Source organism: Boleophthalmus pectinirostris, unplaced genomic scaffold (assembly GCF_026225935.1).
Source record: "Boleophthalmus pectinirostris isolate CB_2022bp ecotype Guang Dong unplaced genomic scaffold, ASM2622593v1 HiC_scaffold_4, whole genome shotgun sequence".
NCBI classification, from domain to species: domain Eukaryota; kingdom Metazoa; phylum Chordata; class Actinopteri; order Gobiiformes; family Gobiidae; genus Boleophthalmus; species Boleophthalmus pectinirostris.
This window is the reverse complement of record NW_026571353.1, coordinates 35,146,210-35,160,988: the sequence shown is the minus strand read 5'-3', so window position 1 is coordinate 35,160,988 and position 14,779 is coordinate 35,146,210. Positions and strand designations below refer to the sequence as shown.

At 40.7% G+C, this 14,779-nt stretch overlaps 1 protein-coding gene across 1 annotated transcript in view; it reads right to left on the bottom strand.

Annotated features, from left to right (window-relative positions):
- The window catches only part of LOC110153493 (pikachurin), a 69,191-nt gene that overhangs the window by 374 nt on the left and 54,038 nt on the right, over positions 1–14,779 (bottom strand). Inside the window, exons 15-25 of the mRNA XM_055161960.1 lie at positions 14,116–14,260; positions 12,444–12,633; positions 11,874–11,999; positions 10,021–10,264; positions 9,768–9,879; positions 7,281–7,397; positions 6,936–7,116; positions 5,611–5,634; positions 5,120–5,198; positions 3,154–3,297; positions 76–159 (exon numbers count right to left, since the gene is read on the bottom strand). Of these exons, the coding sequence (XP_055017935.1) occupies positions 76–159; positions 3,154–3,297; positions 5,120–5,198; positions 5,611–5,634; positions 6,936–7,116; positions 7,281–7,397; positions 9,768–9,879; positions 10,021–10,264; positions 11,874–11,999; positions 12,444–12,633; positions 14,116–14,260 (1,446 nt within the window). The remainder of the gene's footprint in view (positions 1–75; positions 160–3,153; positions 3,298–5,119; positions 5,199–5,610; positions 5,635–6,935; positions 7,117–7,280; positions 7,398–9,767; positions 9,880–10,020; positions 10,265–11,873; positions 12,000–12,443; positions 12,634–14,115; positions 14,261–14,779) is intronic.

The window sequence follows — 14,779 nt, the reverse complement described above, 5'->3', positions numbered from 1 at the left end:
TGCAGGAAACACACGTTATACAATAAACTTTGGATCAAAAATCAACAAAAATGATCCTTTACGATCAGCACTTACCTGACAGCTTTGACTCGGTGCCACTTCCCGTCGCTGAAAGTCCCGTTGACGACGATATTCACAGGACCACTGCCCAGGTTATAACTGAAATAAAAAGAGGTGCACAGTGAACGGAGAAACACAACAACGACAATGTGCCCCACCAACCACCAGAGGGCCCTCAAAAACAGAACGTCCATAGCATATTTTATTCCCAAACTTTTTCTCTGGGGGTCAAATTATCGCTCCTGACTGTGATGGGAGTCGGGGTCGGGTCGGCCGTATAACAGAACTGTATGACCCTGACGATACAGATTATATTCTTTGAAAACCACCACAGTTTCTTTACACATCAGACAAACTGCACAGTCTTTACACTGAACACAAAAATAATCAGTTATCCACTGTTCTTTGAAAACTCAACGCTCTCATACTTTAGTACTCGCCATTTTGTGATCCTTAACTGCACTACTACAGTACTCTGTCCTTAACTGCACTACAGTACTCTGTCCTTAACTGCACTACTACAGTACTCTGTCCTTAACTGCACTACTACAGTACTCTGTCCTTAACTGCACTACTACAGTACTCTGTCTTTAACTGCACTACTACAGTACTCTGTCCTTAACTGCACTACTACAGTACTCTGTCCTTAACTGCACTACTACAGTACTCTGTCTTTAACTGCACTACTACAGTACTCTGTCCTTAACTGCACTACTACAGTACTCTGTCCTTAACTGCACTACTACAGTACTCTGTCCTTAACTGCACTACTACAGTACTCTGTCCTTAACTGCACTACTACAGTACTGTCCTTAACTGCACTACTACAGTACTCTGTCCTTAACTGCACTACTACAGTACTCTGTCCTTAACTGCACTACTACAGTACTCTGTCCTTAACTGCACTACTACAGTACTCTGTCCTTAACTGCACTACTACAGTACTCTGTCCTTAACTGCACTACTACAGTACTCTGTCCTTAACTGCACTACTACAGTACTCTGTCTTTAACTGCACTACTACAGTACTCTGTCCTTAACTGCACTACTACAGTACTCTGTCCTTAACTGCACTACTACAGTACTCTGTCCTTAACTGCACTACTACAGTACTCTGTCTTTAACTGCACTACTACACTGTAACTACTCTGTCCTTAACTGCACTACTACAGTACTCTGTCCTTAACTGCACTACTACACTGTACTCTGTCCTTAACTGCACTACTACAGTACTCTGTCCTTAACTGCACTACAGTACTCTGTCCTTAACTGCACTACTACAGTACTCTGTCCTTAACTGCACTACTACAGTACTACTCTGTCTTAACTGCACTACTACAGTACTCTGTCTTAACTGCACTACTACAGTACTCTGTCCTTAAACTGCACTACTACAGTACTCTGTCCTTAACTGCACTACTACAGTACTCTGTCCTTAACTGCACTACTACAGTACTCTGTCTTTAACTGCACTACTACAGTACTCTGTCCTTAACTGCACTACTACAGTACTCTGTCTTTAACTGCACTACTACAGTACTCTGTCCTTAACTGCACTACTACAGTACTCTGTCCTTAACTGCACTACTACAGTACTCTGTCCTTAACTGCACTACTACAGTACTCTGTCTTTAACTGCACTACTACAGTACTCTGTCCTTAACTGCACTACTTACAGTACTCTGTCCTTAACTGCACTACTACAGTACTCTGTCCTTTAACTGCACTACTACAGTACTCTGTCCTTTAACTGCCACTACTACAGTACTCTGTCCTTAACTGCACTACTACAGTACTCTGTCCTTAACTGCACTACTACAGTACTCTGTCCTTAACTGCACTACTACAGTACTCTGTCCTTAACTGCACTACTACAGTACTCTGTCCTTAACTGCACTACTACAGTACTCTGTCCTTAACTGCACTACTACAGTACTCTGTCTTTAACTGCACTACTACAGTACTGTGTCCTTAACTGCACTACTACAGTACTCTGTCCTTAACTGCACTACTACAGTACTCTGTCTTAACTGCACTACTACAGTACTCTGTCTTTAACTGCACTACTACAGTACTCTGTCCTTAACTGCACTACTACAGTACTCTGTCCTTAACTGCACTACTACAGTACTCTGTCTTTAACTGCACTACTACAGTACTCTGTCCTTAACTGCACTACTACAGTACTCTGTCCTTAACTGCACTACAGACTCTGCGTGTGACTGTCACTGTTTGATCTCGAGTTTGTCAGGAGATGAAAATTCAGCAGCAAATTCAGTGGCAAAAGTTAATACGTCATATAAAAACTCAAATATAAATATAAATACTTCATATAAATATAATTTTTAATTGAAAAAATCAACAAAATTATTATTATTATTATTATTATTATTATTATTATTATTATTGCTAAAAAGTAATTTAAGAAAATAGGTGGAGGGGCTGGGGTGTGTGGAGGGCCGGAGTCAGCTCTCGGGCCGTACTTTGATGACCTCTGGTTTATTCAGTTACAGTGCATTATCCTTCTATTGAACGAGATGTTTTGTTTCATTTTGGTGGTAAAGACACTGGAGCTTCATCTGTCCTGGTTTAAACTGTGGAAATCAAAGCTACTGGCAGTATTCAGTCATCACCACGTTCCTGCACAGACAAGGTGGGCAAAGTGACCTGCCCAAGGACACAACAACATGCACTGAGCCGTTCGGTTAAGGTATATTTAATTGTCCCCGTAGAGAAATCTGTCCTCTGCATTTGACCCATCCTTCAGTGTCTCTGGGTTAAACCTGTCAGGAGCAGTGAGTGTCACAGAGCAGCACCCAGGGACACATCTCCAGATCTTGAGCTAATATTTGTCAGGTCTTCCTCAGCTGCATCGGTCAATGGTCTGAGCTCTGCCCCAGAAAACAGTAACATAGCACTGCGGTTGAAATAAAATATGGTATAAACTTGATTATTTAAGCTCAAAGTTCAAAGTTAAAGTTCAGTAGCAGTCAGAAGTAAAAGTGGATGAGGCAGAATACGTTGAATAGTGACCCTTTCGATTTCTCTGCCCTCTTCCCCGTAAACCTTTGTCCTTGTCCCTGTGTTATTCACCTGAAAAGCAGCGCTCCGTCCTGCAGCCCCAGACTCAGATAGTCACTGTTGGGCCTCATGGGACTGTCTCCTCTCCACAGCAGCAGCCCGTCTGTGGCCGTGCTCTTAAACCGCATGAACAGAGCCGTGCGAGAGCCGGAGATCCTGCAACCACAAAACATACAGCAGCTTTAATGGACAGATCTGCCAGTGACTGCAAATGACAACCAGAGCACAATCAGAGCTTTGCAGGACTGTCTCAGGGATGTACAGACTTGGCTGAGCGCAAACTTCTTGAACTTAAACCAAAATAAATCTAGGATTGTGGTGTTTGGGCAAACTAACACACTGCTTGGGCAAGACAGTATGATCGGTCGTCTGTCCTCTTATTGTCTCTCTGCAGTGAAGAATCTTGGGGTGATTTTGGACTCTGTGTTCAAACTGGACAAGCACATTAGCTCTGTCATAAAGTCCAACTTCTTTCAGTTGAGGGTCTTCGCTAAAATAAAGCCCGACCTCCCATAGATGGATTTCAAAAAAGATATCCATGCTTTTGTAACATCACGCCTGGACTATTGCAATTCTTTGTATGTAGGGTTAGACCAGGGCTCCTGCAGCGTTTACAACATGTCCAGAACGCAGTTTGCCTGCTGACAAATACAAAGAAATGTGAATACATCACACCTGTTCTGTGTGACCTGCACTGGCTCCCTGTCTCCTAAAGGGTGCAGTTTAAAATTATATTAATTGTTTTCAAATGTTTGCACTCTATGGGTCCAGTCTATTTAAGGCAGGGTGTTCACACTTTTTCAGCATGTGAGCTACTTACAAAATGACCAAGTCAAAATGATCTACCTAATACAAAGCCAAGCAAACTGCACTGAAACACTCTGTGCCCCTTTTTTGGACCCTCACCCACAGTTTGAGAACCTCTTCTTTAAGAGAACTTCCTCTGGCACTTTACACAAAACTGTGAAAAAAGTGAAGGTAAGATTTTTAAACCTGTTTTTTAAAGTTTCAAACTGGAGTTACATTCTTTTCTGGTTTTGCAGTGATATTTAACAGCCTCTGCACGTTTATCAAACCAAACACACATCGTGACAAACACAGATGCATTTGTGCACTTTTGTGAGGCAAACTTCAGCCAAATGTGGCAGTAGGTCTGTTCTGTAGATCCGCTCTATGCTGTAGACCTGCTTTGTGCCGACACTGTAACACAAATTTAGACTGGTTTTTGCTTCACGTTTGGTCTTGCTCTTCTAATCAGCGTGGACTGTGGGAGGGGCTTGTGTTCGCTGTACGCAGGAAGCATAGAAAAACAGGCATTCTGACTGTGAGTCGCCTCTCCACAGATCTGACCTGCAACTTGGGTCAAAGTCATTGTGCGTCCCAAAAATGAAACTACTGCACATCTGTCAAGTTGTTGTGTACACTTTTGTATCATGTTTTTGTATTTTTATGGAGAATTGTCGTAAGGAGGGTTCAAACAGGGCCCAGGAGAGATCGCTAAATTACTAAAACATGCATAGATGACATTTAAAACCTCTTCCGGCATGTTTTTAAAGAGGCAACAATGTCATAATATGATAGAAAGCTAAAAAAAAAACAAAAAAAAAACACTAAATCCCATAGTATAGACATGTAAAACTCAGGCCCGGGGTCCAAATTTGGCCCACGATATAACTATATTTGGCCCGCAAGATCATATAGAGCTGCCCGCCGGCTACAGGTAGACTATAGAAACATTATTTATTTAAAATGTTGTTATTATTTTATATTGTACTTGTTCTGGATTTAACTATTATTAAACATTATTTTAATAAGAAAAGGTTGAACATTACATATCTCGAAAGAAGAGTAAAAATGCAGATGTTGCTCAAATTTTTCAATAAATATTTAGTTTGGCCCAAGACTTAGTCCCAGTTTTTAATTTTGGCCCTGTGTGAATTTGAGTTTCACACTCCTGCCTTCGTGAATCCGTACTTACCGTTTGAGGATATCGCTGTTGTCATACGTCAGATAACTTCTTCCGATAAACTGCGGGATCTCTATGGCTTCTGTCACCGCTGGAAAAGAAGAACACGCAGTTACACCGTGCTGCCACAAGAGGGCGCCAACATCACACAGAAGGGGCCAACACGTGAACGTTTACAGGCTCTGCTGTTGTAACTATGCACTATTTAGATAAAGGTGCACTGTGTCACTTTTCCGTTAGAGGCTCCATCACCTGCTTATCTCCACTGGGATGTGATTGTTTCGCCAATAAATTAAAACTTGTCTATTTTGCATTTATACCATTTTTTTTATCACTTAAACAGAGGCATCTCTCCATAGATCTGACCTGTATCTAGGCCTAGTTTCATTTCTGCTTGTCTTCATGGAGATAGATGACGAGAAATGTTACACAGTGCAGCTTTAAAAGGAACTGCTTTCTACACATATTAATATTTAGTCTGTCTTATTTGAGAGAAGACTTACTGTTCAGACAATAGTTCCCACACTCTGTAAGCATTAAGAGAGAAAGGGACAGACAAGCTTAGAGCGGATTAAAACAAATACTGCAGTTTTATTTTCTGCTATACTATACAAAATACCACAACACTAATTCCAAGACTTACGTATCTGCAGACAAAAATGATTAAAGGTCCTATATTATGCAAAATTGTCTCTCTTGTGAGCTTTAAGTCGTGTTAGAAAGATTTTTCCTCATCAAAAACAAAAACCTGGAGTTGTGTTTTGTTTCATTCACACATGTTTGAGTAATCTTTTATTGTTAGTCCGTCTATGGCTACGTTTACATGAAGATGGTCTGAACAGAAGACGCAAAAGTGGCGTCGCGTTTTCACTTTTTATTCCGCGTTTAGACGAGCGTTTTCGGGAGGAAATCTGCGAGCATACAGTAACGCAAAAGTGTGTGGAATTCGACTGTGTATGTCTGCCAGATTTCTGTGTGCGGTATGTACGTGATGTAAACGTCTACGCGACGTGAGCAGATCTGACCAGAGTTTTGCGTCTTGGGCAGTGTAGACGGAAACACTACAACGGAGCGAATTCAACTTTTCCACTCTGGAGGATGGGTTCAGATTTTTGCGATTTTAAGCCCCAAAAAAGCCGTCAACGTCTAAACACGGGGTGTCAAACTCAAATTCACAGAGTTCCAATTTTAAAAACTAGGACTGAGTCATGGGCCAACAACAATATTTGAATGTTTTCTCTTCTTTCGAGATATGTAATGTTAAACCTTTCCTTATTAAAATAATAGTTTTTCTTAAACACTGAATCCAGAACAAGCATAACATAAAATAATAACAAAATGTTAAATAAATAATGTCTCTATAGCCTATTTGTAGCCGGTGGGCAGCTCTAATACATGTTTGATATGATCTTGCGGGCCAAATATAATAATATCGTGTGCCAAATTTGGTCCCCGGGTCTGAGTCTGACATGTCCGGTCTAAACGAAAGGCACTTGTGATAAAATATTTTGTCGTTTTTACCCACAAGCCCCTAAATCTCCAAAGCTCAAAATGCTCTGTTCCACCTTGTGATGTCAAGAACTGGCAGTTTTCAAGTAAACTTTCAAGTTACCATTTGTTCAGTAGAGAATGATTCTAGTGAAAGTGTATGGAGTGTAAAAATGCACTTCCTGTATTGCCAGATGACATCACAAGGTGGAACAGAGTGGTTTTTGTTTGAGAGTAGAACTGCAGGGTCTGCGTATTAAACAAGTGTGAATGAAATGAAACACAATTCCCTTAAGTATTTACGATTATGATACACAGAGTCCTAAAACAGAGTACTGACCTTTCTGGCAGTGGCGCCCGTCGTACCCCAGGGGGCAGTCACACTCGTAGCTGTCCCACTTGGGTCTGCAGGTGCCCCCGTTGGCGCAGGGACTGTCCACACACGGGTGGTCCGAGTTCGCCACGTTCACGCCCCCGGCCGAGCCCGAGGTGATGGGGAGGGGCCGGTCATTGAGCACCAGCTGAACACAAAGAAAAAAAGTCCAAATAAAGACTCAGACTGGCTGCAGTAAAGGTGCACTGTGTAACTCCGAGGAGAAGTTATTGCTTTTTCTGGAATGTTCCACTGTACTGAAGTTGAAGTGTCCTGTTAGTACGAGTATAAATGAAATGCAGAGTCTTGTACCTTCTGAATGATCCCAGTGAAAGGCCTGAGTGCTCCGGCTGTGCTCTTGGTTCTGTCGTACTCTGGGACTCCTCCGACGAACAGAGGAGAGCTGCACTTGATCTGAGTGAACGCCCCCTACAGGCACAAAACTGCTACTGTCACTATTACGGGACATCACCTTTGGGAGTGAAATACATTTATTGAAGAGCAAAGTGTAGGTAATGTGTAACAATAACTGAAATATCGTGATATCGTATCGTAAATAGTCTCTCAATAATATCGTGGACTGTCACGATATATCGAATCACAAGTTCCTTTGCTTAAATGCAGGTTTTATAGTAGTAATAGCTTATAAACATTGGAAACTACATATCCCATGATTCATTTCAGCACAGACAACATGAAGAAATATGTTTTTTACTTGAATTCTTGGGATTATGATGGAAATAATTCACACCAAAATCTTGTCAAGGTATTTATAAGCAGAAATGTGTCCTATGTACAATTATATCAGCCTCTCCAAAATATTGTAATAAATATCATACCGAATATCATCATGATAATATCGTACCGAGAGATGTGGATGTCATTACATCCCTAGTGATGTGATAGAATAATATGATATAAACTGATGTATGGACAAACTGTATCTGTATTTACAGTTTATGCAACCAGTAAACTCCTCATTTGTGGAGATCCTGAAATTTCAACTTCAACAATATCTATTATTTGTCTATTATCTTTGAGGCGACTTCACACTTGGCCTTGTTTGGTCCTTTCCTAGTCCTGGTCCAGTCTCAGTCTAATCCTATTGACTTTTTTCACAACGGCCGGAAGTGCTGCAATGTAGGGTAAACATCACTTACGTTAATGCTTTTCTATGGCAAAATATCTGTGGAAATGTCTCGAGTATTTTCCACCAGCTTCACCAGCAAATCATCAAATTTAATATATAAGTCACACTGGAGTATAAGTTGCAGGAAACACCCAAACCATGAAAAAAGTGCAACTTATAGTCCGAAAAATACGGTATATTTTATTCATGACCATAATGTTAGTTTTGTTCAGTAGTTCACTAATGCTCGTTGTTGTTTACGTTTTCCTCTTTCTTACCTTGATAGTTGTGGATAAATACTTCATGGACAGAATATGTTCTTTGTCAACCTTGTTGTTGGATGAAGATTTGTTGATGGGGCAGATTTATGAAGCTGGTGGAAAATGCGTGAGACATTTCCACAGACATTTTGCAATAGAAAATCATTAACGCAAGTGATGTTTACCCTACATCGCGGCACTTCCGGTCATTGTGAAAAAGGTTTATTGATACTGATGGGGAGTGAAAGATTACACACAGCCTCCTGCATCTGGTAGACGTGATAATGCTGCCCCCTTGTGTTTAACAAATGTACTATCCACATACACACACTGGTCTAATAATAAAGGATGTGTGTTGGCATAAGGGCAAATATAGACTTTATTCCCCATCCATATGCAATTGAAAAACATTATGACTATTATTATTAGGGATGTAACAATAACCGAAATATCGTGATATCGTATCGTCAAAGTTCTCACAATAATATCATGGACCATCACAATATAACGAATTACAAGTCTCTTTGTTTAAATTAAGAGTTATGGTGCAGCAATAGCTGTATCATTCGTTCATTCGTTTTTCAATATAAAACCAAAAATAAGAAAACAAAAAACAACAATTTTCTTCATTATTTGTCTACAAAACCAAAATGAAAAAAAAAGATCATGATTTGTTTTTTCATTTTTTGATTTTGTGTTTAATCGGATAATGGAAAAAACGAATAACAGCTGTTTCCCCTTTCTGTGACTTGAACTGTGATGCCGAACTGAACCAGGACTAAAAAAGGACTAAACCAGGACTGAACCAGGTCTAAACCAGCTCTAAACGAGGACTAAACTGGTCTCAGTCTTAGTCTCAATCCCAGTCTCAGTCCTAAACCAGGACCAAACCAGGACTAAACCAGAACTGAACCAGGACTAAACCAGAACTGAACCAGGACTAAACCAGAACTGAACCAGGACTAAACCAGTGTGTGAGTGTGGGGACCAGACTAGGACCAGACCAGGACTAAGATCGGGACTGAGACTAGGGCCTGAGATCAGGACCAGACCAGTACTGAGACCTGGTTTAGTCCTGGTTCAGTTCTGGTTTAAAGCCGGTTTAGACCTGTTCAGTCCTGTTTTAGTCCTGCTTCAATCCTGTTTCAGTCCTGTTTTAGTCCTGCATCACAGTTTAAGTCACAAAAACGGGAAACGGCCATTATCTGTTTTTTTCCATTATTCATTTAAACACAAAATCAAAATATAAAAAAAATGAATCGTTCTCCGTTAATTTCATTTTGGTTTTTGGAGACAAATAATGAAGAAAATAGTTGTTTTTTGTTTTCTTATTATTGGTTTTATTTTGAAAAATGAATGAACGAATGATACACAGATTCATCTGGTTCTTGGCGTTTGTTCATGAGTTACCTCTGCGATGCCCTCCACAGGTCTCTGCTCGTCCACCTGGAGGATTCCGCTCTTGGCCGTCCGAGAAACCCGCAGCTCATGCCACGAGTCCAGGCTGATCTGCTCCAGGCTCCTGCGGGAAAAAGAGCGGAAATGTACTTGCAGAGTTTCCATAGCAGTTAACGAATTTGTAACAAGTTATGATTCGCCTGATACATTTTTTAAGCATGAAATGACACATATAAAGAGAAAACCAAACAAAATAAAAGCGCACCTGATGACTGCTCCCCCAGAGCCACAGTCGAATCTAAACTCCACGTATCGATCGCTGAGGCTGATGGACAGGAAGTCTGCGCTGTCCTGGTCCTCGCTGTACAGCAGAGTCCCGTCAGGAGCCGAGGGCCAAAACGTCAACTCGAACTCCATGAACGACAAGAAACTCTGGGCGGTCTGAGGCCACGGCACAGCGGCGAAAGAGAAGACGGACGCGTTGAAGAGAGGAGAGGACAGCACGAAACCTGAGGGAAGCAGACGCAAAGCTTTTTAAAGAGCTCATATTACACGATTTATGATCTGTTATAATGTTGTTTTCCTCATCAAAAACAGACCTGGAATTGTGTTTTGTTTCATTCACACATGTTTAACGCACAAACCCTGAAGATTTAGAGCAGAGCATTTTGAGTTTTGGAGATGTAGACAGTAACAGACACTAATAAAGGTGGATTACTCAAAACACAACTCGAGGTATGTTTTTGACGAGGCAACAACATTATAATATGACTAAAGAAAGAATCCATTTTGTGTAATATAGGACCTGTAATCTGTTTAGTAATAAATGTGATTGAAGCGTAATCAGTTCATTCGAAAATTAAATTAGGTGACAAAATATCTGATAGACGTTTTCCCTTTTTTAATGCTGGATTTTTGGCATTACTCAATATATAACACATAAACTTTAAAGAAGGGTATGTTGATTTTTTTTTTCTTTTCAGAATTTCAGAAACATGACCCATCTCTCCAAATACAAGGAAGACAGGTTCAAATCATTCTTAACTGCAAAAGCTGTTGGTGTCATAATTTGATGTTTTGATTATCCAATTATATAGACAGTTATCCAATCAGAAAGCACAATGAGCCTAACCTAAAAGGACTGTCTCTGATGTGAATGGTCACTACTCAGGGGCAGATCTGTGCATTCTGGAAAAGTCCAGAGTGGTTGTCTGGTCTACCGGCTGTCAGTCGTACTAGCAGCAACAATCAAGAAATTTGCCTATTTGCAAATTGCATAGGATTAAAAAGCGCCAAAAAGGTGTGGGTTACTTGTTGGTTTCAACACTTGTCATTTTTTTGGTCCCAGTCCATCCTGTCCCTCCCTAAACCCCAGCATGTATAGTCAATCATGAAGTGTTAGTGCAGCCTCTGCAGCTCAGTGGCCTGTCCTTATAGTGAGAAAGAGGAAAAGTGGTATGTGTCGTCTCTCTACACACTGAGATGTTGTACTGTCTCTTTGTAAAGTTTCACACTGTGTGTGGCCACAGCAGCTTGTCAAAACCTGATCCTGTCAGATCTCAGAAGCTCAGCAGGGTCACGTCTGGTTGGTATTCGGATGAGAGACACTGGGAAAATCAAGTGCCACAGGGGGGCGCCAATCACAAAAACTGTTTATGTTGTGTCCTTAGGCAAGACACTTCACCCACATTGCCTAGAATGAAAGTGGTGTGTGCATGAGTGTTGGTGTTGGTGGTCAGAGGGCATTTCCATCAGTCTGCCCCAGGGCAGCTGTGGCTACAGTAGTAGTTTACCACCAGCAGGTTTGGAGTGAATGAATAATGCTCTGTAAAGCGTCTTTATGACAAATGTCTGTGAAAAACTCTATATAAATATAAAACTTATTCACTTAAACTGTTCCTTTAATGAAAACCGTGTACAGTTTGCTTTTTATGGAGACATCTATTCAACACAAACTAGTGTCATCTGAGACGACAAAGACGAGGAGAGAAAAGCGACAGGTAGCCTAAGTGCAGGAGAGAGGATAATCAATCCCTCTCCACATTTACAGTGTATTACTGTAGTAGTTTGTGTAATGACTTTAAAAAGCCTCATAGATCAGATCCCAGCAGGACTCACTCTCTTCACACAGAGCTCCTCTGAAGCCCAGAGGACACAGGCAGATGTAACTGTCCGCACGGTTAGCAAAGCACACGCCTCCGTTAGAACAGCTCACCGCGTCACACACACTGTCGTTACATTCACCTGAAAACAGACAGACGTTTAGGAATACAGTTTTATTCACCATTTAATATTGGTGCAGGCAAGATTTTATGTTCTGACTGTGAATGTGTAAATATAGAAGAAGATGAGGCACAACTGTGAGTAAAAGTATTGTCACTAATATTATTCAGGTTGAAGTAAAAGTAAAAGACTTTGTTTTAGCTCATACCAAGAAGTCATTTTCAATTTGATGATAATTTGATGGTAAAACAGTCCCAAGGTTATTTGATTTCCATGGATAATTGGAAATCTGGGGAAAAAATCCAGATGTTCATGGTTGAAATCGTCTCTATTCAACTGGCCCCAAACACAAGTCCTAAACCAACAGGCACTTTTCCGTGTGGCTCATGTGATCAGTGTGTCAATATCAACAAAACGAGCTCTGGTTTAGTCCTGGTTTGGTCCTGTTTTAGTCTTGCTCCTCACCTATGTCTGCTCCGCTCAGGGCTCTTCCTTGGGGCCAGGGTCGGAGGTCGGTCACTTTGTTGTTGATGGTGAGACTTTGGATGCAGCCCACAAAGCCTCGGTTGGTCCCTGTGGCCTTCACCAGCCAATATGCGCTGGGAGACCCGCCCACGTACAGAGGAGAGCGAAATGTGATCTTTGTGTACTGGCCCTGGGGAACAAACGGATGGTGTGAGATTGATTTGACCTGGTTTATGGTTAATATCTCTGTAATTACTGTCCCAAAGTCTCAATCACACGGACTTTCTATTGAAACTTTGTCGATTCTCTCTCTCTGTAACTGTTGCTGTGAGACGTCCTTCAACACCATCACTCCTGATTGGCTCTTTGGTCACCCCCATAACTTCAATGAGCTTCATTTGACTGGAGCTGAACATTATGGGTGACGTCACATTTTTAGTCCACTTCTATTCTGCAGTCTATGGCTTATCCACATAAAACAAAAACTGGTACAAAGTTTGAGTTCCTCTTGTCAGCACAGATCATCTTTGGTCATTTATTTCCCGTGGTATCTTTTATAAAATACTGGTTGCATTTTTCACACAGGTACAACTGTTGACTTAAAGCAAAGGTGTCAAACATAAGGCCAGATCCGGCCCTCCAAGACCTTTAATCTGGCCCTCGGCTGATTTTCTACTAAAATATTTTAATCATATTTTCTATTAAAATATTGGTAATTTTCTGCGGTGCTGAGCATAGCAGCGTCTCCAGTGTCTCTGTACGTGGCCCCTCCCACCAGAGCAGCACAAATGAAGACTTGTCTCTTTCCAAACGCTCTTAAAGGACGATCGTTTTGACTGTTGATCGTGACACCCTCATCAGAAAAATGTCAAAACTGAGAAAAGTGGAGCCGAGTGCAGGATTTTCCAAGAAAAATTGACTTATTCCTATTTGCAAACAGGTTAATGTTAAAACATTGTGTTGAATTGCATTTTTTCATAATATATAATATTTTGTAAAAGAAAGAGTTTGTCAATTAAAAAAGATTTCTGTAATAGATTTGCGTTTCTCTGCACAAATATTTGAACTTATTGTTATTTTTTGGGGTTTATATGACATGAGTTTTCTGATCCGGCCCCTTTGGGATCAAAGTAGGTTGGATACGGCCCCCAGACCAAAATGAGTTTGACACCCCTGACTTAAAGCGACAAAAAGAATAAGGCTTAAGATGTTTTTAGTTTTTTGTTGTTTTTTTTAACCCAATCCCAAACCCAAACTGGCAAGGCTCCAAAACCAGTGATTGTTCATCAAGTTCAAATACGTAATATGTGCCCTTCATCAGAAATTATCACCAAGAGTACTTTTGGGTATATTTTATAAAATTATTTTATTACAGCGCTAGAGTTTTTTTTTGCTTGATTAGAGTTAGGAAACTCATTTATGTGACACATTTGACATTTTCACTGTTTTGATGACTAAATTGGACGTTTTTTATATGAACTTTGCACAAGAAGTGGTTTAACAAAGACTTGTAGCGTCACAGCCATGATTTAGAAATTATTTTTTTATTGAACCATATTGAAATGTATCGTACTGAATTAAAAGCTCGCCGTATCAAGATAAGGATCATATCGTGGCCTGTGTATCGAGGTATGTATCAAATCTGCAACCTCTTAATGATACGCAGCCCTACCTGCGAGCGCCCGGAGATGGGGTTATCGTTGTCCAATCGCAGCCAGCCGCTCATGCCGTCCCTGAACAGTGTCACGCTGTGCCATCGACCAATCACAACGCGGCTCTCTGCGACGATCTGGGCGGCTCCGGTCCCACAGTTAAACCTACGGAGAGAACAGACTTATGTTAATACAACAACTTACACAGGATTTACAGGAGAAGAGGTGGGCAGAGTACACAAAAATGTTACTCAAGTAAGAATACTGTGACTTCAAAGTACTATAATTGAAGCAGAAGTACAAAGTAGTGGTCCAAGAAATGACGCAAGTAGGAGTACAAAAGTATTTGACAAATCGTATTTATTTATGAGACAGGGACAGTGCAAAATCTACATTAACCTCAACCACAGAGATGCACTGTGCCAGGTTGTAGCACTAGAGGTCATTTCCACCTGTCGTCCCTGTTTTTTTAGGTTTTTGGTTTACTACTACTCCTCAAGTTGGAGTAATTGGAACAATGTCTGGATGTAAAATCTGATCTTAAATTTCACAGTTTCTAAATTAATGTAACTGGAAGGATAAAATATTAAAGCAAACTTATTCCGCAAAATCAACTTTTCAGAGCTTTGTTGTTTCCTCTTTTCATTGACCTTCTCGAAGTTGTATTTTGAGTGTTTTGTGCAT